This window comes from Sphaeramia orbicularis, chromosome 1 (genome assembly GCF_902148855.1).
Source record: "Sphaeramia orbicularis chromosome 1, fSphaOr1.1, whole genome shotgun sequence".
Classification (NCBI taxonomy): domain Eukaryota; kingdom Metazoa; phylum Chordata; class Actinopteri; order Kurtiformes; family Apogonidae; genus Sphaeramia; species Sphaeramia orbicularis.
The window spans coordinates 51,302,216-51,327,232 of NC_043957.1; the positions used below are offsets into that span (position 1 = coordinate 51,302,216).

The 25,017-nt window shown below is 38.7% G+C and overlaps 2 protein-coding genes across 10 annotated transcripts in view; one reads left to right on the forward strand and one right to left on the reverse strand.

Moving 5' to 3' along the window:
• Positions 1 to 25,017, reverse strand: part of lrba (LPS-responsive vesicle trafficking, beach and anchor containing) — a 300,517-nt gene that overhangs the window by 104,061 nt on the left and 171,439 nt on the right. For 5 of the 9 annotated variants that reach the window (XM_030140902.1, XM_030140903.1, XM_030140905.1 and 2 more), the window contains exons 37-40: positions 16,578 to 16,702; positions 16,234 to 16,248; positions 11,625 to 11,768; positions 9,026 to 9,162 (exon numbers count right to left, since the gene is read on the reverse strand). In XM_030140902.1, coding sequence (XP_029996762.1) covers positions 9,026 to 9,162; positions 11,625 to 11,768; positions 16,234 to 16,248; positions 16,578 to 16,702 — 421 coding nt within the window. The remainder of the gene's footprint in view (positions 1 to 9,025; positions 9,163 to 11,624; positions 11,769 to 16,233; positions 16,249 to 16,577; positions 16,703 to 25,017) is intronic. The other 4 variants (XM_030140920.1, XM_030140913.1, XM_030140930.1 and 1 more) reach the window with 1 other exon arrangement.
• mab21l2 (mab-21-like 2) lies at positions 5,958 to 7,850 on the forward strand. Its single transcript, XM_030140943.1, has one exon. It carries the CDS (start codon positions 6,410 to 6,412, stop codon positions 7,487 to 7,489), a length of 1,080 nt encoding a protein of 359 aa, XP_029996803.1. The 5' UTR covers positions 5,958 to 6,409; the 3' UTR covers positions 7,490 to 7,850.

The following is a 25,017-nucleotide window of genomic DNA, read 5'->3' on the forward strand; positions in this document are numbered from 1 at the left end:
TGGTTATATTTCATTGAGCGCCTACATACAGTCAGTGACAGTCCTTTGTACATTATCTGCCAATATTACAGCATGTTTCATAGATGATCCATCAAATACGGTTGAGAAATACTAGGAACTGAAACATGTAAAGGAGGACAACTATTTTACAGTTTAACAATTTATGTATTTTGCACTCACTGACGTCCACATACTGAGCAGTTAAGCTTACTTGACTTGTTTTGAATAAAAAGTTACAAAATATGTAAAGCTAAAATTGAGAAAAGAAGTATATTTTTCTCCATTGCATGTTCTGTAAAAAATATTGCATAATAATTGCAAGCATATGTACAGATACTAATATCCAAACTTGTATCAGCCAGGCTCTACATATTTTATAAAAAAATACCTTACATATAACATGAAAACTGTTTAAGAAACAGAATAGATTACATACCTCTTTCATAGACATAGGTTAGTGTGTTAAATTGGAACATATCATTACCTACTTCAACCATTTACATACGTAGTATGCCATGCATGACCTTGTGAAGCAGTGTGGGAGTGTTTTCACCACCACTGATGAATTCATGACTCGTCTGCAGACTCGGAAATGTATTTGAGTTCAGCTACATATATTGATATTATGTCATGTCACACTGATGAAAAAAGCACAACATTAGTAATGATGAGACACCATGGAGCATTTTCTGAATTTCAACTTTGTTGAAAACATTTTATACAATGTAAGCAACAAATCAACAAAATATATACTATAGGTATTTTAAGATAGAATATAATGTGGAAATGTTCACCATTATGTATACAAAGAAGTTATTTTAATGATAAATCAATTATCATCATCATTGTCATGTGTATCTGTTCAAAAATTTCCCATTTTTATTTTACTGTTACCACCTGCTTATTTAAACTGCAGTAATGTACAGAAGTTTTAAATTAATAACTACTTATTATCAGCTCTTTAAAAACCATCAAGTGACCTAAAGCATTTAAAAACCTTTTCTCTTTCTCCCGTTATATTACACAACCAGACTTATGCCTAAACAGTATGCTCTGAACACACCAATCGATCAAAATACACTTAGACAGTAACAACGGTCTAAAGGAGGGTACCAGAGATCCTCCAATCAGCTTTTAGCTGAAATTTCCACTATCCAATCAGCTAGAAGTAGAGCATTTTCACTTCCTCATACATGCAATATTAGTAGTCTCCAGAAGTGCCTCTGCAATAATAACTCCACATGCAATATTGATAGCTTGTGTCTAAACATGGAGAGGGCGCTGCAAAACACACACATGCACACACACTCACATCTGCTGTGTGACTTCATCAGTTCTGCTATCTGCTGAGCAGATGCAGGGGCCTGCCAGGCAATTAGTTGCCTGCGATGATTTTCTTTGAGCCCTCCGTCGAGAAAGCAGCTGGGTCCATCCGGGAGACAGCACCGAAATATGTGAACAAGAGCATCAAAAAATGTAGTCTGTATGTTCACATGGGTGTGAATGTGGGTCTGTGTGTACATGTGCACATGTCTGCGTACGCTCCGAGCCAGCAAGCCACTTTTTCCCCTTCGCCTATCATGTTTCCAGAGAGAGGAAAAGCACTACCTAAAAATGCCAAGCCTTGACATCCCCCTCCCTTATCACTCACTTGGAAGTACAAAGCCCTCAAACACACCAGAGTGGAAACTACAACTTGCTTATGCAAATTTATTGCATTTCTTGGCAGAAAACAAACTAATATTTGTACCGTACCATGTCAAATGCTGACACCTAAACCACTGTAGTTATAACATGTAAAGATGTACTGCATAAGTCAAGGTCGTTTTAGTGTAGGCTGTTCCTTTATATCACACATACTGTATTTACTGTCAGTATATTGGCACTTAAAGCTGAAAATGCAACAAGTTGAAAAGCCGAACGTCCAACCAAAATTACAGTACAAACATTTTATAACATTCATGAAATAACATCCTCACATAAGGGACCGAACATGTCTCAGAGCTTGTTCTGCTCAGTGCTAGAATTCACAGTACTGAAGCCACATAATTGGGGCTAAATGATAGTTGAGGTAAAGGAGCCAAAAAATAAGGCCAAGACAATGGGAACGGCAGACAGAGTACAACAAAAAAAAAAAAAAAAAAAGAAGAAGCGGTGAGATTACTCATCAGCTGGCTGAGATTTGCACAGGCATGGAGCCTGTTGTGCACTAGTGAGGGGGATCACTGTGGAGTCGTCACACAGGCTCAGATCAAAGAGCGCTCTGACAGGTCCCTGATCTTTTCTCCAGTCAATATAAACCAGGGGGAACCTCTTTAGGAAGCACAGATAATTCTGGATGTTTTCGGGAGATAAAGGTGCACAGAAGTAGCAAAAAATGAATAAGCGTCTGACAATAACTTGGCTTTTGTCACTAGATTTAGACACACACTTAGTTTAAGGCATGGGGGGGGGGGGGGGTATCCTAAAGGCTTTTAATCATTTAAATCTAATCCACTTTTCCTTTCATTTTACATTGTGATGAAAAATAAACACAGTCGTGCAGGAGCATGCGGTTTGATAAGTGGACCAGAATTGATTAATACTGTCTGTGTTCATGTCTCCATATATTTCATTAAGCTACAGTTAACATGTCCTTCATAATATTTGGACACTTGCTCTCCAAGTAGTGTCCATTAATCTCTCTGGAGCAGTGATCTTGATAATAAACAGTCACACTGAAATTAAACCCCCAGACATTTTTCTCAGTTTCTATCTTTTTTTCCTCTAAGTTCCAAAGTTACATTAGTTCAAACAGTTTGAAAATTATTCCGAGAAAAAGAATGCAGAGTGGCAATTAAGGATTTCTTTAAGACCTTAAAATAAATCTGAGCCACAGAGTAAACTGTTACCATACTTTCTCTACGTGCTTTCGTAATGCCAAATATATCTTAACAGATGATGTGTGATATTAGTAGCCGACAGCCGCTGTGTTCAACTCTTTTTACTTGTGCGTCAAAGTCTAAAGTAGTGACGATAATAACGCTGCTAAATAATTATTCTTGATGGTGACAATTGAATTGGATGCAAAAACTTTGAGCAAATTTAAGCATTCCAGGAAAAAAAAATTACACAAATATTAAATAATTAATTCAATCTGATTTACTCTAACATGGATAAAAGTGTTTAAGTGAAACCACTGACATGTTTATTTGTGCAATTTGCTTTTTTTCCCCTCCCCCCATTGTTTTTAATTGCCATTTTTGGTTTTTCATTCAACAGAACAAAAAGTGTCTTCAAAAACTAGACACAAAACAAAACATACATGACCGCTCTTACATGAGAAATGAACAAAAAAACAAAAACATAGCTTCATACAGAAGGTGGTAGGTCAGACTTACAATGTACAGGAGTCACATTTATGAATATCATTTAAGTGCACAACAATCCTTTTAATTGGGTAGAAGAGAGCTCCAGTCCAATACAGTCCAAAAATGGGCACCATACTCTGTAGAACTGATCCACTCTGTTATGTATGATACTGGTAAGATATTCTAGGGGGATGAGTTCAAAAATTATTTTACGCCATCTACAGACAGAAGGAATCTTGTCACTGACCCACTCCAAAAGAATATTTTCCTTCCTGCAAATGTTAGAATATTATACAGTCTTTTGCCGGCTGCTGTTTTCACATATTTACTTGGAAGACCTAGGATCTGGGACAATGGGTCCTTTTCTGTATCAGTATGAAAATTTCTCTCCATTTCACATTCAGTTTCAACCCAATATCTTTGAAGTTAATGACAAGACCAGAAACTATGAGTTACGGTTGCATTTTGCTTTTGAAATGTAGGAAGTTCTTGTTGTGCAGACGTGAGCTCAAATATCCAGCATGTCTACATCTCTTAACACTAATCTAAATGATAGATTTTGCAAACCGAATCAAAAGTTACCTCACACTCCCTAAAGTCTGATCGCCATGTGGAAAAGGCTAAGTGATGAAGTCCAGAGGACGTGGCAACTATGAAGGGGGGGGGGATCATTAATCTTTGCCTTTTCTGAAATGTTTGTGGCCTATTTCTGAATCTTTTGCATAGTTGGCTACTTCATATCTGCAAACCGCTTTCTGGAAAGCACTGCTGATTCAGTATTCTGCATTATGTCAAATTATTTTTGTAACAAGTGTCAACAAGTTTGATGTATGTTCCTTCATCGTTTTAACATTATATTTACAGGGAGCTTCAGAATAGTCTTCTGGCTCCACTTTTCGCACTTTTAAAATATTGTTACACCGCATATATGCAGTGGGGATTACAATTCAGGCTGCAGAGAAAACAAACATGTCCCATCGGGCAGGCTTCTGCAACTGTAGGCCTCAGCTATTCAGTGAAAATGACGCTAAAGATATCATATTGTTATTATATCTAATTACTGTAATTATTTCCAACAAGTCTTGTCTCCATAAATCTGTTTCAATGATGTGATGATTTTTTTTTTTTAATCATTATTATTGAACATCATCACTTAAAATGAAAACGCATTTAGTTGCATTATATAAAGCTTCAAAGCTGTAAATTGACAAGTCCCAAAATGTGAAAATACCCGATATGATTTGCGACAAAAAAAAAAAAAAAAAAAAAAAAAACAATGATTGCGACCTCAGTAAGTGGAAGAGCGAACACACAGATACTTGAGCTGAAAACACATCCCAGACAACTTCTTTTATTTTCTTATGCTGCTTACATAAATAAGCACAGAGCCTTTTCATTGGGGGGGAAGTAAAGGTGTAGTCTCCAACATGAGGTCTGGGGTGAGTAGGGGACCTCAGTTCCACGCTCGGACAGAACTCTGCTTTAATTATTCAGTATGCACAATGTTCACGGCGACAAAACCCACGAGCAAATTAAAGGCTGCGCGCGAGGGGAGCCCGCAGACACCGCGGCTGTTCCACTCAGTCCGTTTGGCTCTTAACTAAACACCCACTGCGTTAACGTCTTTAAAACATGAACTGAAATCTACATCAAAGTGTTGAAATTCTCATCGAGCGAATAGAATGCAAAGTTTTCCTATTGCGAGTGTTTAGATGAACGGAAAGCGCGTGCCTGAGCCCACAGCTGCAGGTGCACTCCACGCGCACACTAATAACACAGTTAAAAATAATAATAATAATAATAATACGATACAAAAATATATTCACCTACAGTTTAGAATTATCTGTGACAATTACACGCGAATGTGGCATAGGCCTAACCTCTTAATCAAATATTCTAATAAGTGCTTTAATCTTGCGCGAACACAACAAGTAAAATTAAAATATTAATTATTTTTTGAGTGTTTAATGTCATAAACAATTAATGGGTTTTCTTAATAAATCCTACCTTATATTTAAAAAATAAATAAATAAAAGGCTAGAATCGAGCAAGAAATTCCTAAAACATGCCCACAGTTTAAAAATGTAAACCAACAACAAATGATATAAAAGTAGGACATTCAGCAAACTAGTCCTTGAATAAAAGAAATAAAAAAACAGTTTCTGGCGAAGAGACGAAAACGCCGCAAATACTGTAGTAAAAACACACGGATTGCATTTTTTTAAACGAAAAGAATCAGAGACTTCAGGTTTACAGTGAAAGGCTGTCACTCACACCGTGTCTACATTCTGAATCCTCCGTACGCACCACCGAGCGAACCTGCGCGTAAACAGCCACATGTGTCTGCGAAGAAATGCGTTAGTGCTGGTTTAGTGTGTGTGTAGTGTACACACGGCGTCTCCCCGTAAGGACCTGAAGGTATTGCTTTTCTTGTGTGTGTTGTCAGGGGGGCAGCGGACAGAGCCGTGCGTCCAGATGCTGCTGAGGCGGACTGGACTGGACTCCCCTGCAGGAGCGGCTGCCTCTGATTGGCTGTGCGCACTGACAGCTCCGCACATGATTGCAGGAGGAGAAGCCCGACCCCCTTTCACTCTTGCTAAAGGAGCCATTCATAAACTACACAAGTCCAGCTCACAGCTGAGTGTGGACGAAAAGTGAGCGGGGGCACAGAGGAGAGAATAACTGTTTCCAGCGCGCAGTTGGAAGACATGAGTGGTCCCAGACGGTGTAGTGGCTTTTAGCGTCTGCGGTTCAGGACACGGACCCACCACCTGAACATGACTCTACCCATCTGCACTGGAAGGGCTCAGGACTTGGACTGACATTTAGAAGCCATTACGTTGCATCCCTATCCGTTTCCTCCTCCTCACACTGACGTCCATCCGCTGTAAAAGCAAAAAAAAAAAAAAAAAAAAAAAAGCAAAAAAAAAAAAAAAAAAAAACTTTGATTACACATTTTTCCTGCACGGGGAAGCGTTTGCCTCTGGCTTTACCGGTAAGCATTGGATCCGTCAACTTACTGCGACTCTCCGGTGTACAGCCCGGACCTCTGCCCAAACATGATTGCGACGCAGGCTAAGCTGGTTTACCAGCTGAACAAATATTACAACGAGAGATGCCAAGCTCGCAAAGCGGCCATTGCGAAGACCATACGGGAGGTTTGTAAAGTGGTGTCGGATGTCCTGAAAGAGGTGGAAGTGCAAGAGCCGAGATTTATCAGCTCCCTCAGTGAGATAGACGCGCGTTATGAGGGGATGGAGGTCATCTCCCCCAATGAGTTCGAGGTGGTTCTGTACCTCAACCAAATGGGGGTCTTCAACTTTGTGGATGACGGGTCCTTGCCGGGCTGCGCGGTCCTGAAGCTGAGTGACGGCCGGAAAAGGAGCATGTCGCTGTGGGTTGAATTCATCACCGCCTCGGGCTATTTATCCGCCAGAAAGATCCGCTCCAGGTTTCAGACTCTGGTGGCGCAGGCCGTGGATAAATGCAGCTACCGAGACGTGGTTAAAATGGTAGCGGACACCAGTGAGGTCAAACTACGGATCAGGGAGAGGTACGTGGTGCAGATCACCCCCGCCTTCAAGTGCACTGGGATATGGCCTCGAAGTGCAGCTCAGTGGCCCATGCCCCACATCCCCTGGCCCGGTCCGAACCGGGTAGCAGAAGTCAAAGCCGAGGGCTTTAACCTGCTCTCCAAAGAGTGCTACTCCTTAACGGGGAAGCAGAGCTCTGCGGAGAGTGACGCCTGGGTTCTGCAGTTCAGCGAGGCCGAGAACAGGCTGCTTATGGCCGGATGCAGGAAGAAGTGTCTGTCCGTCCTGAAGACTCTGAGGGACCGGCACCTGGAGCTACCGGGACAGCCGCTCAACAACTACCACATGAAGACCCTGCTGCTGTACGAGTGCGAGAAACACCCCAGAGAGACGGACTGGGACGAGTCTTGCCTGGGAGACCGGCTGAACGGCATCCTGCTGCAGCTCATCTCGTGTCTGCAGTGCCGCAGATGTCCCCACTACTTCTTGCCAAACTTGGACTTGTTTCAGGGAAAGCCTCACTCAGCCCTGGAGGCTGCTGCTAAGCAGACGTGGAGACTAGCGAGGGAAATCCTCACCAATGCGAAAAGTTTGGACAAATTATAAAGTGATTGTCGAGACACAGACGAGAGACATTTTGGGATAAGACTTCAGAGAAGGACAACCATTCTTCAACTGATTCTCCAAGCAATGTGAAAAGTCAGTGAGAAAACGAGAAACTCCAAAACACTTTTTTTAAAAATGGAACAATTGGGCCACTGCCAGAGAGTGAAGGTACATTTTCAGATAAATGGAACCTTTAGTTGTGTTCTTTAAATGTTTTCACAAAGTGAAGAAACTTTTATTTAAATATATGCACAAAATCGTTAAGTGAAAAAAATAAAATGTAGCGTGCCAAGTTCAATTTTTTTCATTATGTGACTTAAGAGAAATGTTAATAAAATGTTGCAAATTAAATTACAACTTAGCCTCGTGTCTTGACGTGTTTTGACAGCTGAGAAGGCAGGCAGATCTGTGCAGTCTGTTCTGTTATGGTTTCATTACAAAGATCATGTAATGATTCACCGGAGACAATTAAACCTGTAACCACTGGAAAACGGAAAAAAAGGGCTTTTGTAAATTTTAAAGACGGAATGTGAACTGCCTGCTTTAGGCCGTAAGTTAGTTTTACAGCGCGTCACAGGCTCAAAAGGATTTGCGAATGAATGTAAATCAAACGATGCATGTGAATATAGAGGCCTGGAGCATCAGAGCTGTGTTCCAACAGCAGCTTCAGTAAAAGGCCTGAAGCAACATGGAGCCTGAAGCTGACACAGGCAGCTCAGATTAGGACTCCAACACTGTCCACTAAACAGGAGTGAACGCTGAAATATTCAACTCTGTAATAAAGGACGATCTTAACAGGACGTGGCCCTTTAAATACTACTAATATTTTTGAAGTGCAGACTCTAAAGCCTGTGTGTGTTCAAGTGCACTAATGTCCAAACACACACACACACACACACACACACAAAACCACCTGTAGGTCAGCTGTCTCCTGTGGATGAAACGGACATCACATTAATGCTTATTTCACTGCTCTTTTTTATGACACTCCCGTTTAATTCTAGTTGTTGCATCTGCTTAAAATTAAATTAAATGCTGTTCACAGAACAAAGCTGCCCACTGCTAGAATGCAAATGGATGATCCATTTTGGTTTTTAAAAGTTTCATTATTTGGCTGAATTATTGTTAAAGCATAAACACAAAAATAAAATCAAAGGCGCAACATTTACAAGCATCTTAAAGTTATTCCATAAAATACAAATTTTTTAAAAATCGTCTCATGCAGCAGCAAAATTTAATTAAATATAGTACATTTTGTAAATTACACGTCCTCTTTATAATAAAATTGCACCGACGATAAATATTTTATTTACTAGAACAGCGTGAAATGTTTAAACAAATTTGCAAACACTTAGGCAATTAAACTACTTACTAAAAATTATCTTATTCAAAGCAATTTCTTACAAAAAAATAAAAATTAAAATAAAATCCCTGGTCAGTAAACATGAGCAGTGGTGTGTTTGGGTGTAAATGGTGCAGATGTGGGTGTAGGACACCAGTGTCAGACAGCTCAACAGCGGAGCTCCAGCCTCTTACCTTTGGATCGATGGCCTTGAAGCCGGGCTCCTCTTCATCCACCTCGAAGTAGAGCTCGGAGGCGGTGACGGACAAGGTGCCTTTCACCACCACGGCCGGAGCCACGAGCTGGGCGCTGGTGCTCAGGTTCACCGGGCCTGGACCGGACAGGACACGTGTAAGATCAGAGACGCGCAGAAAACAAGCGGTGGAAAAAGACGCATCAGGTTTTTTGTTTTGGTTTTTTTTTTGTTTTTGTTTTTTTTGTTTTTTTTAACCCAATCAGGGAAATTAATCACAATCCCAATCTGATTTTACTTGCATATTTAACTGCTGCAAACACACTATCCCTTATAACCTTCTATTTATTACTTAACTTATTGAACTTGAACCGGATTAAATCATTACGCAACGGAAACTGGCTTGTTATTAACATTTCACCATTAATCCTTTGAAACATGATAATCTATGCTATATAAATATTAAAACTACTCTAATGCTGTAATTCTATGAAACTATGTTGCGGCAAATACTTCGGATGCTGCAACTTGTTTACGCATTAGTAACAGGCCTGCGTGACTTTTACGCATTACGCGTCTGCAAAATTAATGGATTAATTCAAGATAAATTAAACAAGTAACTATGCTGCCTGCTGGAATAAATACATTGCAGCCGAGAAAGACATTTTTGCAGGCCCGAGCTGTACTGTCACCAAACTAAAATGTCAAAAGCATAAAACTTTGAGGCAAAAAAAAAAAAAAAAAGTCAAAAAAAGTAGAATCGACAGTCCGTCAGAATGCATTGATTGCGGGTTGTTGGGTGCAGCTCGGTTTAATCTCTCATCAATCTTAATTTATGCCAGTATGACAATGAGAGCCCGGCTCAGGGGAGCTGTGGGTGGAAGCTCTGCCCGGCTCTGCGCATATGACGCATTGTATTTGCAGATGTGCGCTGCGGATGAAGAGAGGCTCGGCTTGATTTCCCTGTGCGCCTTTACGCACATGCAAAACGGATGGAATAAACAGATATATTCATTCCTCCGCCGTCCCTGTGAGTACTGACATGTTATCCATGGGTTGAAATAACATTTTTTTTTTCCCCCCATCCACTCAAAGACATTCAATTACACCTGAATTGGACAGCTGCTTAAGAGGAGACGCTGGATCTCGCTCGACAACCTCCTCTGGATTCTCGCCGTGTACGTATCACTTTATTAGACAGGATTCAGTGTTAAAGCCTATTGTCATCCACATGCGTTATTTTATTAGCACTCTGAGCCCCATTAATGCAGCTTAGCCTGGCGAGCTGTCTGTCACTGCACAGAAAAATGCGGCTTACACTGCAATCCGATTAGCAGACTATGATATTAAATCATAATTTAAATAACAAACATATCAAAACACAGAGGATTAAAGACATTGTGCTGAGCCATATAGAGAGAGCTAAAAAAAAAAAAAAAAAGAAAAAAATTAAATATGGGCCTGGTTTGGTCAGGCTAATCGGCTCATGCAAAGAGGAGATTTTTATTTGGGGAAATGTTGCTATTCTGACTGTGGGATAATCTTTGGGTAAAGCAGGATGAGGAAATGTTTTCACTGTTTAAACTCAGGCCTGAGTGTGTGTTTGTGGCGCAGACCTCCAGCGGGAGAAACACAACTGATGAGACTGTTTGGAGCAGCTGTGTGCAGGGATAGTGGTGCCATAGTGAAAGAGTTGGACAGAGGTGGAGGAAGATGGGGTTTTTTACTTTTTCATTTTCATCGGTCATGTTTAAGGGGTGAATCCTACAATACATGGAATACCACAGAAAAACAGCAGTGTTACAGTAAAACAAGGAGTCCAGAGCAGGGGTTGTCAAACATACGGCCCGTGGGCCAAAAACGGCCCACCACAGATTCCAATCCGGCCAGTGGGATGAATTTTCAAAGTGCAAAATTTACACTGAAAACATTAACAGTCGATGGTGTCAAACTCATTTTAGCCCGATTTGATCACAAGTGGTTTTGACCAGTAAAAATAACCACAGAATAACCTGGAAATAATGACAACTCCAAATTTCAAACTGCAAAATTTTAATAACATTCTGCCTGTTGCTAAATGTTGTGTGCCTTTGTAGATCCACTGTCATCTGTAATGCACATTTCTAAATAAATCCAGGCATAATATTGTTAAAATTGCATGTATTTTTCGAAGTAATTTCAGGCTGTTTAGGTTAGTCTTTTTTTTTTTTGCAAAAGGAATGTTTGTAAATGTAGACATTTTAACGTTTTCATAATTTAATTTTTACTTTTTTTGCACTAAAACAAAGAGAAAAATGTGGAATTGTCAATATTTATAGGCTACTTTTCTATTACTTTCCTAGTCCGACCCACTTGAGGTCACACTGGGCTGTATGTGGCCCCTGAACTACAATAAGTGTAACACGCCTGGGTCTGAAGATATGGATGTATAGACAGTAAAAATATATCCTAAGAATCTAGATGAAAATAAGGATCCATTTATTTGGAGTGAGTGCAGGGCAAACAGAGCTGCAAGTTAGGGAGGGGTGGAACCAGCTGAGGGACAGTATGTGAAGGAAAAAAGATGAGCTGCTTTTGGTGTTTTTTTTTGTTTTTTTTACCTGTTACGTTTTCCAGGTCCTTCTCCTCTAAGGATGACAGAGTGTCATCGTCTCCGTCCAGTGAAGTCTCGCTCTCCGAGTTTTGATTTCCCAGAGCCTGACTCCTGATGGACTGCTTGCCTTTGAGGAGATCCTCCTCGGACGCTGCATGGGGAAAAGGGGGGCTGTTCAATTATCGGGTAACTCATTAGAATCATCAGGATCAGATTCAATGTGGGTCACGTGGAGTTAAATAGAAATTCATTAAAAGTTTGTGCAACATTGGACAGCACTCAAAGTTTCAATAATCACATGTTGGAGATTTTTTTTTTCTGAAACTATGAGCAACAATTGTAAAGAAGAGTAGTTATGACAAAGTAAAGGTTATTATTATCGAACAACTTTACAGAGCTGTGGTCTAAACTCGGCTTTTCCCCTTCAGTCCTGAATTAGAGCGATTGGTTCTACTAGTGTGAATAAAACACTATCTTCCAGTTAGTCGAGTCCCTGACAACCTTATATAATCAACAAACAACACTGTATTTTTAGAACTAAAATAATGCAACATAAAACAAACTATTAAGCAATTTTAGGCTAACTTACTTTCGGCATTTCTTTATTTTATTGGATTTTTCTGCAAACTGCAAAGCACGCATCTATTCCCAGTCACACTGAATTGTCATGTTTGTAGAACCCCACAAAAGAACAGCAAACTGAATACCACACAAAACACTGACTCAGTCCTAAGAATATATGCATCATTTTTGAAATATACAATTAAACAAACTTTAGTTCACACAGAAAAGATTAGTCAAACAAAAATGAGGGTTGCACACTGTCCATGTTGATTTCAACTGAACATGATTTGAGGTTCTAAATGGATTATTTAAGAAAAATGGTAATCTGCAAACATTTACAGAGCCCTACATTCCCCAGTGGTGCATGGTAAAGATCCACAAGCACAAAAGACTGGCAACTCTTTTCTCTTTATAAACAAAGGCGGCCATATAGTGAGATCTTTCACTGCTTCTGTGAACGAGTGTGTTTTCCCATCCAACGAGGACCGCAGCAGCTTTAATCCAGTGAGTTGCTGGAGACAAAACTAGTGATTTGTTGTCAGTGTCACCTGAGGGAAGATCATTTGTACTTCCTAAAAATGCATAGCTGCGTCATGTGGCTGTACACTTTGAAAGTGCTAGAAGAGTGGGGCTAAAAAATCTCTTGTCATGGAAAATATGCAGCTCACTGATATTTAGAATGGTCTTCCTGTAATTAAGCCTCCCTGGAGGATTCTTTAGTTAGCAGCACTGAAATTACTACCAGCTCCCCTAATACGTACCACATGCCATTGTGTTCACACCAAGCAAGTGGACAGGGGACTTATCAGATGAGCTCAAAAACAGCCTTGTTCTTTTCACATCCAAGTGTTTTACTGTAAACATGTTTAGCTATTCTCACCCCAATACGCTGCCGGGACAAACATACAGAGTCTAGCCTGACCTACACACAGTCTGATGCAACTACACCTCGTGACTGGGCTCCTTCTGTTACCCCCAAACACGGGTTATTAATAGCTCTTCTGTATAATATACACTGAAGTAACTGCAACAAAAATAACGACCAGTCAGCAGATTGTTTGGCTCAGTCTATTAGAAAAGCAAGAAACGCTTTTTTAACTAGATTTATGTCAGTAATTACCAGGCATACATAAAAGAAATGTGCGTATAAGTGACAGGCTACGTGCCGACTTCTCACTCTCTGTTCTTTAAGTAGATACTGTTTATTTTTTTCCTCTTTTAATTTGACAATCTTGGGGCTTTGGTGGTGTTGTATGTGGATGTGTCAATGAGTGGTTTCAGTGTGTGTGTGTGTGTGTGTATATGTGTGTGTGTGAGGCTGGGAGATAATGTGGAAAATACAAAGTAAGACAAAAAGTGTTCAACTTTTACGGGATGCAGTTGAACAGTTTTAAAAGTGAAAGCATGGAACATGGAATTGAAAAGAGTTACAAATGTAAAAATAATAATAATAATAATAATAATAATAATAATGATAATACAATATTTGCTTAACTGCTATTAGCAAATGTTATTGCATAAATTAATACTGGTTACAGTTAGGGGTGTGTATTATAAGAATATATTACTATGATGCATATGATACAGGAGTTTGGATACATTACAATAAAGAGTCTTTTTTTTTTAATCAATATTTTCAACAGTCATAATATTTTAAAAAAAACACCCCATGTGCAGAAAGTCTCTAAAAGACTCAATAAGACTTCAGTCATACAGCTGCTATGTGGAACACAACACAAAATCAACTACTGTCTGTCATAAATCTTGGCATGTAAACAATTAATAAAATCCCAAAACATAATACAGAGACGACTGATGTTTTCTTTTACCTCTAACAGCATTTGCAACAGTTAAATAAATAAATAAATAGATAAATACATAAAAATAACAATAAAATTTCAAAGTGAATTAATCCTGACTCTAAAATTTAAGTTGACATTTAAAATAAAGCTTTTTTTTTTTTTTTAATTACGATGAAGTGTAAAAAGAAAGCTATGCAACATTAACAAAAAAATCTGCAAGTTCACTTCAGCTTCATCACTCATCACAAACGTGCAGAAAATCCCAACAGGTCCTACTTTTTCCAAGACCCTGTTTCCCCCAACTGAGAGCTTCAAATACCTGCTTACACAACTCAAGGCATGCACGGTTGCAGCAATTAAATTGTCAAAATTAACAAATTTGTTTTTAACAGGAGCGTAGCCAGGAGTGCAGTCATGAGGCGAGTATTGATTACCAGAACAGAGACATTAGTCTTCAGGTATTTACTCTGCCACCTCTAGGTCCACGGGCTCTGGACCAGACCAAATCAATCCCTAGAAAAGATGGTTCTTTCCAGCCGCAAATACATAGCAGCCTACTCAAACCGACTGGCACCCACGTATTCTCCTGTGGAAATCGTCTTGGCACAGTCTGAATGATAACAGTTGTCCAGATTCTTCACATAAACACTGCTATTTTCTCCACATATCATGAAAAAGATTAAACTAATACATTCCCAAAAAAAAAAAAAAAAAAAGTAACACGACATTTTTTTGCGTCTTTAATTTTATGTCGTACGTGAGATTTCCAAACTGCTGCCACAAGTAGCTAGAAAATTACAATGATTTCATACTAAATATTTTCTTAGGGAGTAAGAATGCATTTTCTCATCTGCATCTGATGAATATAATTACAGCCAGATATGACCTTTGTGCTCCGTTTGAAAACTCAGCCCTGCATTCTCATCTTGAGCTCCACTTCCGCAACAAATGTAGGGTCGACTAAAACAAGACGAAAGGTTACATCAGAAAATGAATGCCGTCAGGCTTCAATGTCAAAGAGTTATTTTAATGATATATTCCCATACTTGAGCCAGGCAGTATTCTCTCTGGAGGTAGCGTACCCTTGCCACAACTGGCTGCTGGCTATTTTTACCCAGACTTGACTTTGAACCAAATGTTGTTTGCAGGAATTTGTGTTTTTTTCCCCCCCTAAGTGATGAATATATGCAACACGTAAGCTGAATAAAATTGAATAGCAGACCAAATACCCGAAAACCAAACTCATTTTCGACACATTTCTGCAGTTAACAAAAGTCCATGACAGAGCATAAGTGATATGTCTGTTCTCTGTCATGAACTAGCTGAAGGGAAAACGACAAGGCAGAGAGGAATTAAGATGGAAACTAAGTCAAATTCAGACGTTTGCTTCGGAGACCAGCTGGACTCGGTCTCCAGCTGCCATTATTGTGGATCAGAAGTCTCCCAGGATCCTCGGATCCCATACGCTTATTGCTTTTGGATCACTTTCTTATTGACTCCCGTCACACCTGCCATTTCTCTCTGGGAACGCAGGTGACACACCGAGGATGTTTTTGGGTTCAGAAATGCGCCATTTATTGAGGAGGGGGGTAACTGATCGAGCTGTTAAATGTGGGCCTAGCGTAATGGCAAACCCTGGTGTGTGCGGGAAATTTGCAAAGATGAGGGATTACATGCAGTCGAGAGGAGAAATGCGACTCCTAGTGCTAATGCAGGGACATGTGTCATTTAGACATTGTGGTTCTAAGTGACTGCTGGGAATGTTAAGTTGTTCTCAGTCAAGGTTTATTGAAAATCTGCACCTGTCTGTATAGAGACGTGTGTAGAAACAATAGAGAAAGAGAACCATTGATTGGATCCATTCCTCCACTAAAGAGGAAACAAATCAATGTTGCTGCTTTAATGACAACTGTGTATTGTGGGTAATTGCAGTAGATTATTGGAGTTTTTTCCAAACCACATTTAATTTTACCCTCATCTTTAAGCAGTCCAAATTACAGCATAGACTCTTTAGACTGAACATACAGTGAACTGGATTTGTGGTTAAGAGTCATAATGGCAACCTGAGGGACAAATTCAATTTATTACCATGGATTAATGCGAGACATTAAGTCTTCATTTTCCACCTCAAAATACATACAAATGTGACAGTAAAGAGTATGCGTTTTATTGCAAATTATAGTATCAAAAAAGTGAGTCCTTAACTGAAAATAATGCTATAAATGCAGTGAGAGCATGAAAATTGCTTACCTCTGATTTCAGCCACTGTAATGCAGTAAAAAAAAAAGAAAAAAAAGAAAAAAGGAATAAACTTTAATTAAATAGGACTTGGTTCAAAACTACTTTTCTGATACTTTGCATAACGGGAGGTAGAGGAGGAAATTACCTGTGTGAAATTCAAATAAGGGTGCTACTTTACTGTGTCTTGTGGTACAATAAATCTTTTACTGCAACGGGAGGACTAATTTTTATTGCCTTGTACTTGGTGCTACCACTAAGTGAGTAAAAGAAAAAAAAAAAAAAAAAGAGAAAAAAGGCAGTGTGAACAACAGGCAGCAGGTATGCAGGAGAAGTGGTGGTGTATGGGAACTGACCGTGTTCGGCCGCGGCTTTGAGCGTAGCCTCAGAGTGCGTGGATCCGAAGGGGTTCCTGATGAAGCGACGTCTGCGCCTTAAATCGTCCTCCCAGTAGTCCAGGCGCCAGAACTCCCTCGGCCGGCTGCAACGAGACAGAGGTAGCACATGTGTTAGCAATTACCAGTCAGCATGGTATAGCAGCCCGGCATTAGCGCTAGGTCCGAGTGAGCAGACATAAAGCCAGCTTTGTGTTTGGTGTGTTTTTTTTTTTTTTTTCCCCAAAGCCTTCGAATCAGTCTTTAAAAACATTCACTTAAACATAAGGTAAGACCCCAAATCATTGTATCTGTGTCCTTGACAATGACAGTATCTCCCTGTTGGAGGCTAAGGTTTTACCCCATTTTTTTTCTTTTTCCCCCACTTATTTCAAAAGGAGAAGTGAGCATTGAGTACACAGAGGAATGGGCAAATGACAGCGTGATCATTTTCCACACACTTCTGTGGCACGTGCTGCCATTCTGGGCTCATTTCAAGCCCAGCAGGATACCTCTTGTCAGGAGTCATGGCTAGTGGGATAAGGAGAGGACCATTACAAACACAGAGGAGGGGGTGGATAGCATTACCAATATTAATCAATGTCTATAGTCTCCATTTTTCTTAGCAATTTACATTTCCCTTTACCAGACCAGGTCACTAAATCATTCTGCTTTCAAAGAAAAGAAAGTGTTAACTTTTAATGAGCTATACAGCATTATGTGCATATAAACTGTGTACCTGTCTGTAATGAAATATTACTTCTATTCTGAAAGTGATTTAATTAAAATATAATCTAAAATATTCATTACCCACAGCTCGAGGGCATAACGTGGTATAAAAAGATAAATTTTTTTGGCACATTAGGAATTTTAAATCTTTGTAGTTTCAAAGGTTTTTTTTTTTTTTTTTTTTTTTTTTTAAAGAACTTTAAGTTCACAACAAACTGTTCATTTGTCTGTTACACATCATGAAAACAGACTTTTTTTTTGATGCAGTACATGGATTATTAAAAATTCATGTGGGGAAGAAGAATAAACATGCACTTAAGGAGTCAATGAGTAGGAATTCCTGACTTTTAACTGAAGACAAACAATCGTTTTGCTAATATTTAATGTTAGCTATTTCAGAAAATTAAAAAAAGGCTTTCACCACAAGCTACAATTCACCGCGGTGGTGCTGATGATACTATGAAAACTCTGCTCTGAAGCCTAAAAACATTTTACTGACTAATGCATCATACATGCATATATTTATTTAAGAGTGTTTTCTGGCATGTGCATTAAATGACAGGAAAGTTTATATGTGAGCATGAAGTTTAATATTTATGGTTCTATGTATGAACAGGGGAGGGTAAATATATAGATACACATACCAAGTCATACGTTTTGTTTTTTTTTTTTTTTTTGTTTTTTTAATAAATGTAATTTTGATTGTTTTCACAGTCAAAGTAGGTTATTAGCATGTTTTGTATCTGAACTGAGAACATACCTAATAAAGTTACTCTAGCCTTTTCTATTCTAGTGTCATCCACACTCAAACTAAAAATGTAGGTATATGTTAACTACAGACTGCTAACTGCACAACAGATTGCAAAATGTTGAAAAAGTCATTTATGTAGCATGTTTTGAGAGGAAAAAAACATCCCAGAGTTAAAATGAATGTAAAAACCATCCTGAAATAACAATAAAAAATGACCCGGTTATTCCGAGGTGGCTGAAGTGTATACTATAAAGGTGTAGGAAGACACAGTTTATGGTTTCAGTGGCACAGGCTCTGACGGGAGAACTCCAGAATACTTTATGTGATCTACTCTTGAACGCTGCTCTGGCCTGGGGCTCCTCACAAATCTTCAGTCCAACACCAATGATCACACAGGGGCCTTTAAAGGGGAGAGAAGCTTTACGCAAGAAAGTAAATACGATTTCCAAGCGGGTCCTTTAAAACCGAACATGCCCCCCGGCTAATGAAAACCATTGATTATTTGATTATTATTATATCTGGGAGGGGGACAAAAAGGGTCTCAAAAGGCTGGATTCTAAGTAACACAGAGGGGCTGAAGTCTGCAGATGCACCCACAGTGGTCTTAAGTACTGGATTATCACTTTGGTCTGAAAACAGCCAGCATCTGGAGTCTGTCATTAGTAAAATGGGTACAGTCTGCATTCATTCCTGGGAAAATGACTTTGCAGTAGTAGATAATGGTATCACAACACCCACATGTACCTACTAATATTCACCATGTTTCTGTTGCAAAGCTGCACTTTAAAGTTTTAGACATTTGCACAAGCAGGATACTTCGTTTTTTTACAGCCAGAAACAACAGCAGTAGTAAAGATATTGTTCCCTGTTTTATGCACGATATACCACTAGGAAAAGATTAAGATGGGCGACCTTGTACCCACCACTAGTTGCTTTTCCACTGACCCTAAAATTGAGTGAATATAACTTGTGCATAAAAATTTACCTAATGGGAAAACGACAATTTCGCCAAAACTCTAGTTTTTTGATTAAAAGTTTTTGCGCTGGCAAGAGGTGGTTTTTCGGGCGTAGTGCAAATGGTGTATCATGCAAAACTGCAACGGAAAGACCTTTTTCCGCAACTAGAGTCACATGAATAAAAAAAAAAAGGATGTTGATGGACGTTACAAGCAAAAAAGAAGAGTTTTAAAAGGAACATGGTGCGGTATATATGGACACACCAGGAAACGGAATCATTTTTTAATTTAGTATAGGATAGAGGGGTAACACAAAATAATAATGAACATATCTGTAAATCAACATGATATTTACATTCGTCGTCATGTTTATGGCATGACTTCTTGTGTCATCTCTCAATAATAATAAACACATTATTGCATTTGTGATTTAATGGAAAAACCGACTTTACACACTTCTGTTTTTTCTACATTTAGTAAATATCGGTAAAGTTTTGCACAGCGGTCCAATGGAAAAGCAACTACTGTCTCCATGATGATTTCTATCAACCCCTGTTTTCCAGTGAGTTTGTCACATTAACTAAAGCTACACAATATTTGGAAAAAAAAAAAATGTAAGTGCATATAAAAATCTGAGTGATAACTTTGTATTTTTCAGTGTCAATGGTCCTCTCCTGAATTGTAATAAATATTAAGTCTATGTACATTTCAACGCACCGAGCACAAAGGTTAGCTCTGTGAATATTCTTCAAAGGAGATTTTGGAGAGAAACTGGGTCATTTTATACACAATGTTTTTACCATGAGGCCAATGTGGGAAAACTATCTCTTTTTGCATCTCAACATGGTCCTTTATGTTGCCAGAATATTTCCATACATCCGATGTTGCTTTTCTTTCTGCAACCAAATCTTCCTTATCAGGATTTTACTCCTGTTCCCCGCTCATTTTCAGGTTGTGATTTGATCAAGGATGATGAAGCGCAGCAAACCACCAATGTGATTGGTGGTTTTCTGTGCATGCAGAACATGTGTCACTCACTAACAACAAACTCAGTGTATCCACAAACTCTTCAGCTGCAGTAAATATTAGAGTTCTCTGGAGAATGAGAACTGGGGAAAAAATGGTTTGGGAAGAGTTTGAGTTCCTTTGTTAATTGACATGGCATATCATGAGATGTTGATGCTAAAAGATGCTAAACGAATACACTGTGTAGAACTGAGTTAAATTTGACACAGTGGGGGGAAAAAACAGCTTGTTACTGTTTTAGTGGTTTCATCCTCATTTACAGATCACAGAATGTGCTCATTTTTTGTGGAAAGAGAATGTATTCAAATATGAACGGGGAAAAAAAATGCGAAACAATGAACCCTGCATATTCAGAGTAGTGGACTGGAAGAGTGTGTGTGAACAGAATGAAAGTTGGACAGACTCAGGGGACAGAGGTCTGTGCAGGACCTGATTTCTCACCAGCGACAAAGACCCTGCTCCATGTTTGCATGTGATAGTCTCTGAACGCAAATGGCCACTTCATCATCCTGCCTGCGATGGTATTCATCTATGAAAATAATTATCAAGGTTGTGCACAGCGCACCGCTCCGAATCAGGACACACTCGTCTCTCATCTCATGGAGGGGAGGGGGCTGTGTCCGACACACACAATGCACATTAATCCATCAGGAGGGAAGCCATTGGCTGGAGTAATTAGTCACAGCGAGAGGGTGGGGGTGGGGGGGGGGATACCTCTGCCAGTCATAGTCATCCAACTCACCATGAACATGCGACAATGGGAGCTCTAATGATGGGGTGCTCCAAGAGGTGGATGTACGATGAGAGATACCTCGTCATCAATCCACGACGAGAGCGCCTCCGTAACAAGAATGGAGATGTACGGGTCTGATGCGACCCCCCCCCCCCCCCCCCTTCATACCACACACTGAGCGTGTTTCCACAAAGATGATAAATTATTCAGTGCTCATCCATCCTCCTAGGGCATCCTTGGCAGAATTTACTGAAGCACCATTCTTCAAAATAACAACAATTAAAATAACAAAGGGCTGGCGTTGTGCTGTGGCTCACGCCAACCACTTGTGTAATTAGTAATTAGTTCGGTCATAAAAGGTGTCTGGAAGGGCCTGAAATGACTGTTGTCTGATGATGAAAGTGGGGGAGAGACAGACAGAGGAAATCCAGCAGTGTGTGTGTGTGAGTGTGTGTGCCGTAAAATCAGAGAAAATCTTCCATATACACTGTATCCTGCGGTACTTATGTGCAAGCTCTGTGTGTGTTTAGTGTGTGTGTTATGGAGAATCTCTCAAAAACACACTAACTCTAATGTAGACCACATTGGCTACAGATGAAACAGGGTCCGGAAGAATTTTATGTGAGGTAGTAAATAGTAATTACCTTTTTTTCCTTTTAAAAAACACACACACACACACTCTACTGGATGCTCTTCAGGACTCTGCAGTAGTAAATTTAAGAAGTTTACCAACACAGAGGTTGAATGGGAGAGCTCAAGTTTCCCCTTTTATGTGGCCCTGATGCTGCTTCTCCTTAATCAGTTAACAAAACGGTTACGCTGGCAATTTAATAAACTCAACACAACCCATCAACACGCTGCAACAGGATATTGTGCTGGTGGGCTTTTTATAGCTTCAATTGCGCAACTAAATTCTCAAGTTACATCAAAATAGAAAAAGGCAGACTCTTGCTTCGCTAGGTGACATAATAACAAACAATTCCCCCGAAGAAAGTGCTCAGTCTGAGACCGGGTTCAGGATTAATGAATCGTTTATTTGGGTAGAACAGTGTTTAGAAAAGTGGAGGTCCACGTGAACTACACTAGCTGATGATAGGACCGTAAATGTGTTTGAAAACAGCTCTCAGCGCAGCGATGATAAGGATTCTTGTCTAACTATTCATTTATTAATTTCACTAAAGCCAATTTAAACTTGAAGATTTCATACCATAGGCTGCATAACATTGAATCATAGTTTAAAGTCTGGTGCAACATACATTAATGACAAACTGATGTGGTTTCAACTTTTAAAACTTTTGGACATATATTGAGCCAAATTACCAAGTTCCTCAGAAAGTTGAGGGAGAAACTAAATACTTTAGATTTACGATGATGCTTAATTTCCCACAAGACACAGATTTCTGGAATGAAATTTTTACCGAGCTAAGCAGGAAGATCAAATGTTAAACAAGGCTAAAACACACAAACTGCTGCCAATATATATATATATATATTTATATCCCTTTTTTAATGCTTATCTTCATTCTTTATTTAAAGATCCTCATTAGTGTCTACCAAAGTAGAGGCGATTCTTGTTGAGGTCCATTCGCAATATTAAAGTATTACAATTTATACAAAGCACAGAGAAAAAACAAAACAAAAACATAGTTACATTAATTTAACATTATTTCATTATTGATTACAGATTTCTTAAGATTTGTTTTAAAACAACATGATTACTTCTCCATAGAGAATAGCTTATTGCTGCATTAATGTGCCAAACAAGTTTCTCACAGAGTAGAATTGTTCCTGGGTCACTGGCTAACTTTTTAGTTAGCTGGAAAACAATGGAGTGTTGTTTTAAATAAAGAGCAGATGGAAGCTAACAAGGTTCTCCCTCTTTTGTACTTATGGGGTCCAGAGAAAATGCAAATGAACTTACTTTTAAGGTGTTAAGCAAATGTCTCCATGTTTTTTAAGTCGGTTTGTAAATTGTGGATCCACTCGTTTTAAGCCTGGTTTTGTTAAACTCAGGTTTCTTAGAATTCATTGAGCCTTGTTAGTGTAAACCAGCCCTGAATGCTTTAACAGTTGTTTTTCTTCTTTATACAATTCATATTTAATCTGAGTCTTTGTGATGTTTTTCATTAGCTGCACACCCAATTTCCCTAGGGGAGTATTAAGGTTTAATCTTATCCTAAATATAATACTAATCTAGCATTAAAAACCCCCAGAATCAACAAACCTGAACTACTCCCGTCACCTCTATTAATCATCATATATTATTGGGATTCTGTGTAGTTCACCATGACCAAACATCCTGTTTTTAATAGATTGTCTCTTCAGTTCCAGAGAGTTTAATGGCGCAGTTGTTGTATAAAGTTTGACTGTTCATATTCTGATGAGAACAGATGAAAACATCAACATCCAATCAGTGTCCACACTCTGAAGCATTTTCATTCGGTGTCCAAACAATGAGCAGTTTTAAAAATTTCTTTTTGCTTTCAATTGTAAGTTATAAACTGATACTAGTGTGAAACAAAAACTATTCTCCTTCAGGTAATTATTTTTTCATAGTATTACTGATAAGAACATGGGTAAATATGAAGAAAAGCAGAAAACATTACTATTTGGCACTGGTTTATCTTCCAAATATTTGATATTATGTAAATTATATAACATGACCTTTATTATGTATACATCCCATAACAAGTGCAGTAAATCCTGGGGAAGGTGATGAAGACAATTATACAAACACACGTCTGAGAAATTACAATGGCTTTGTAGTTATGTATTTATTTGGTACAATAACAAAAAATAACCTGCTTTTACTGTATATTATAGTGGTTTTATCATGTATACAGTTTTACTATTACTACTATTTTATATGGCTTTGACTAATGTTTTTAATTTTTGGCATTATTGTAAAATATTTTAAGTGTCAAATATATCAAATAAATAAATACATAAATAAAGCTGTGTTGTGTTTACTTCCTGTTGTGGAGGATGTTTGACTGTACCTGTACTAACACAGCTAATTAAACTACATTTCCCAGCAATATTGCAGTTTTGTGCTGCTAAGTTTTCATTAGTAAAGCTCTTTTATTAATTATGTGTCGTATATAAGTAATCCTGATTTAATCATGTACATATTTGGCATTTTATTTTCTTGTCTTATTTTTATTATTCATTTTAAATATTCGTCAGTTTTGTGCTGCTAAGTTGTCATTAGTAAAGCTCTTTTATTGATTGTGTTTCATATAATACACAACAACAGAGCAACAACATCCAATCAGCATCCACAGTCAGAAGCATTTTCATTGCATTTCATTCACAGTTTCCAAACAATGAGCAGTTTTTAAAGTTTCTTTTTGCTTTTAAATGTAAGTTACTGTATAAACTGATATTATATTTTTGGTTTTTTTTCATAGTATTACTGATAAGAACATGGCTGAATATGAAGAAGTGCAGAAAACATTACTATTTGGCACTGGTTTATCTTCCAAATATTTGATATTATGTAAATTATATAACATGACCTTTATCACAGCGAGCAGGCAAACAGGACATGCAGAGTGAATATGCTTTCATATATCACTTCAAGCGGCTGCACTTTGGCACAGTCATTCATAACCTTTCTCCTAAATTAATTTGGGTACAGTCAATGAGAGCTGCATATGCAGAAGACATTTCTCTCCTTGCTTATTTTATATTAATACCAGTCCCTATTGGCAACCCTCAAATTGCTCAAACATTGCTCCTATCCCCAAGATCATTTTCCTTTGATTTGCATAAACCATGTGTTTAGAAGAAACGGCAGAGCAGGAGTAGATTGAGGATTTGTCATGTGGAGGATTGGTTGAGCGCTGGCTCTTTGTCAAACAGTGGCAGCGATTGCTTCTGTGGTATCTCCAGACTCAAATTAAAATGAAACAGGACCAAATACCTTCCCCTCTAAAAATCGTTTGGCATGATTAAGTCCTGCTGAAGTGATTTTCTACATGTGCATTATAGAGGCTTATCCTTCTCACTGGGATGAAGTGCACAGGAGACCATCTACATATGTGTATGTTAATTCACCTCAGCTAATGTTGTTTACAAGATTTAACCGAGGTAATGCTAGGGTCAGACGCCCCGCAACAATTCCATCTTCTCCTCTGAAATGACACTCCAAATGTAATTTTTTTCCCCCCGTCCTCATTATTAATCCTAGCGCCAACTCATTTAATTTGTCTATTTTTAATATAA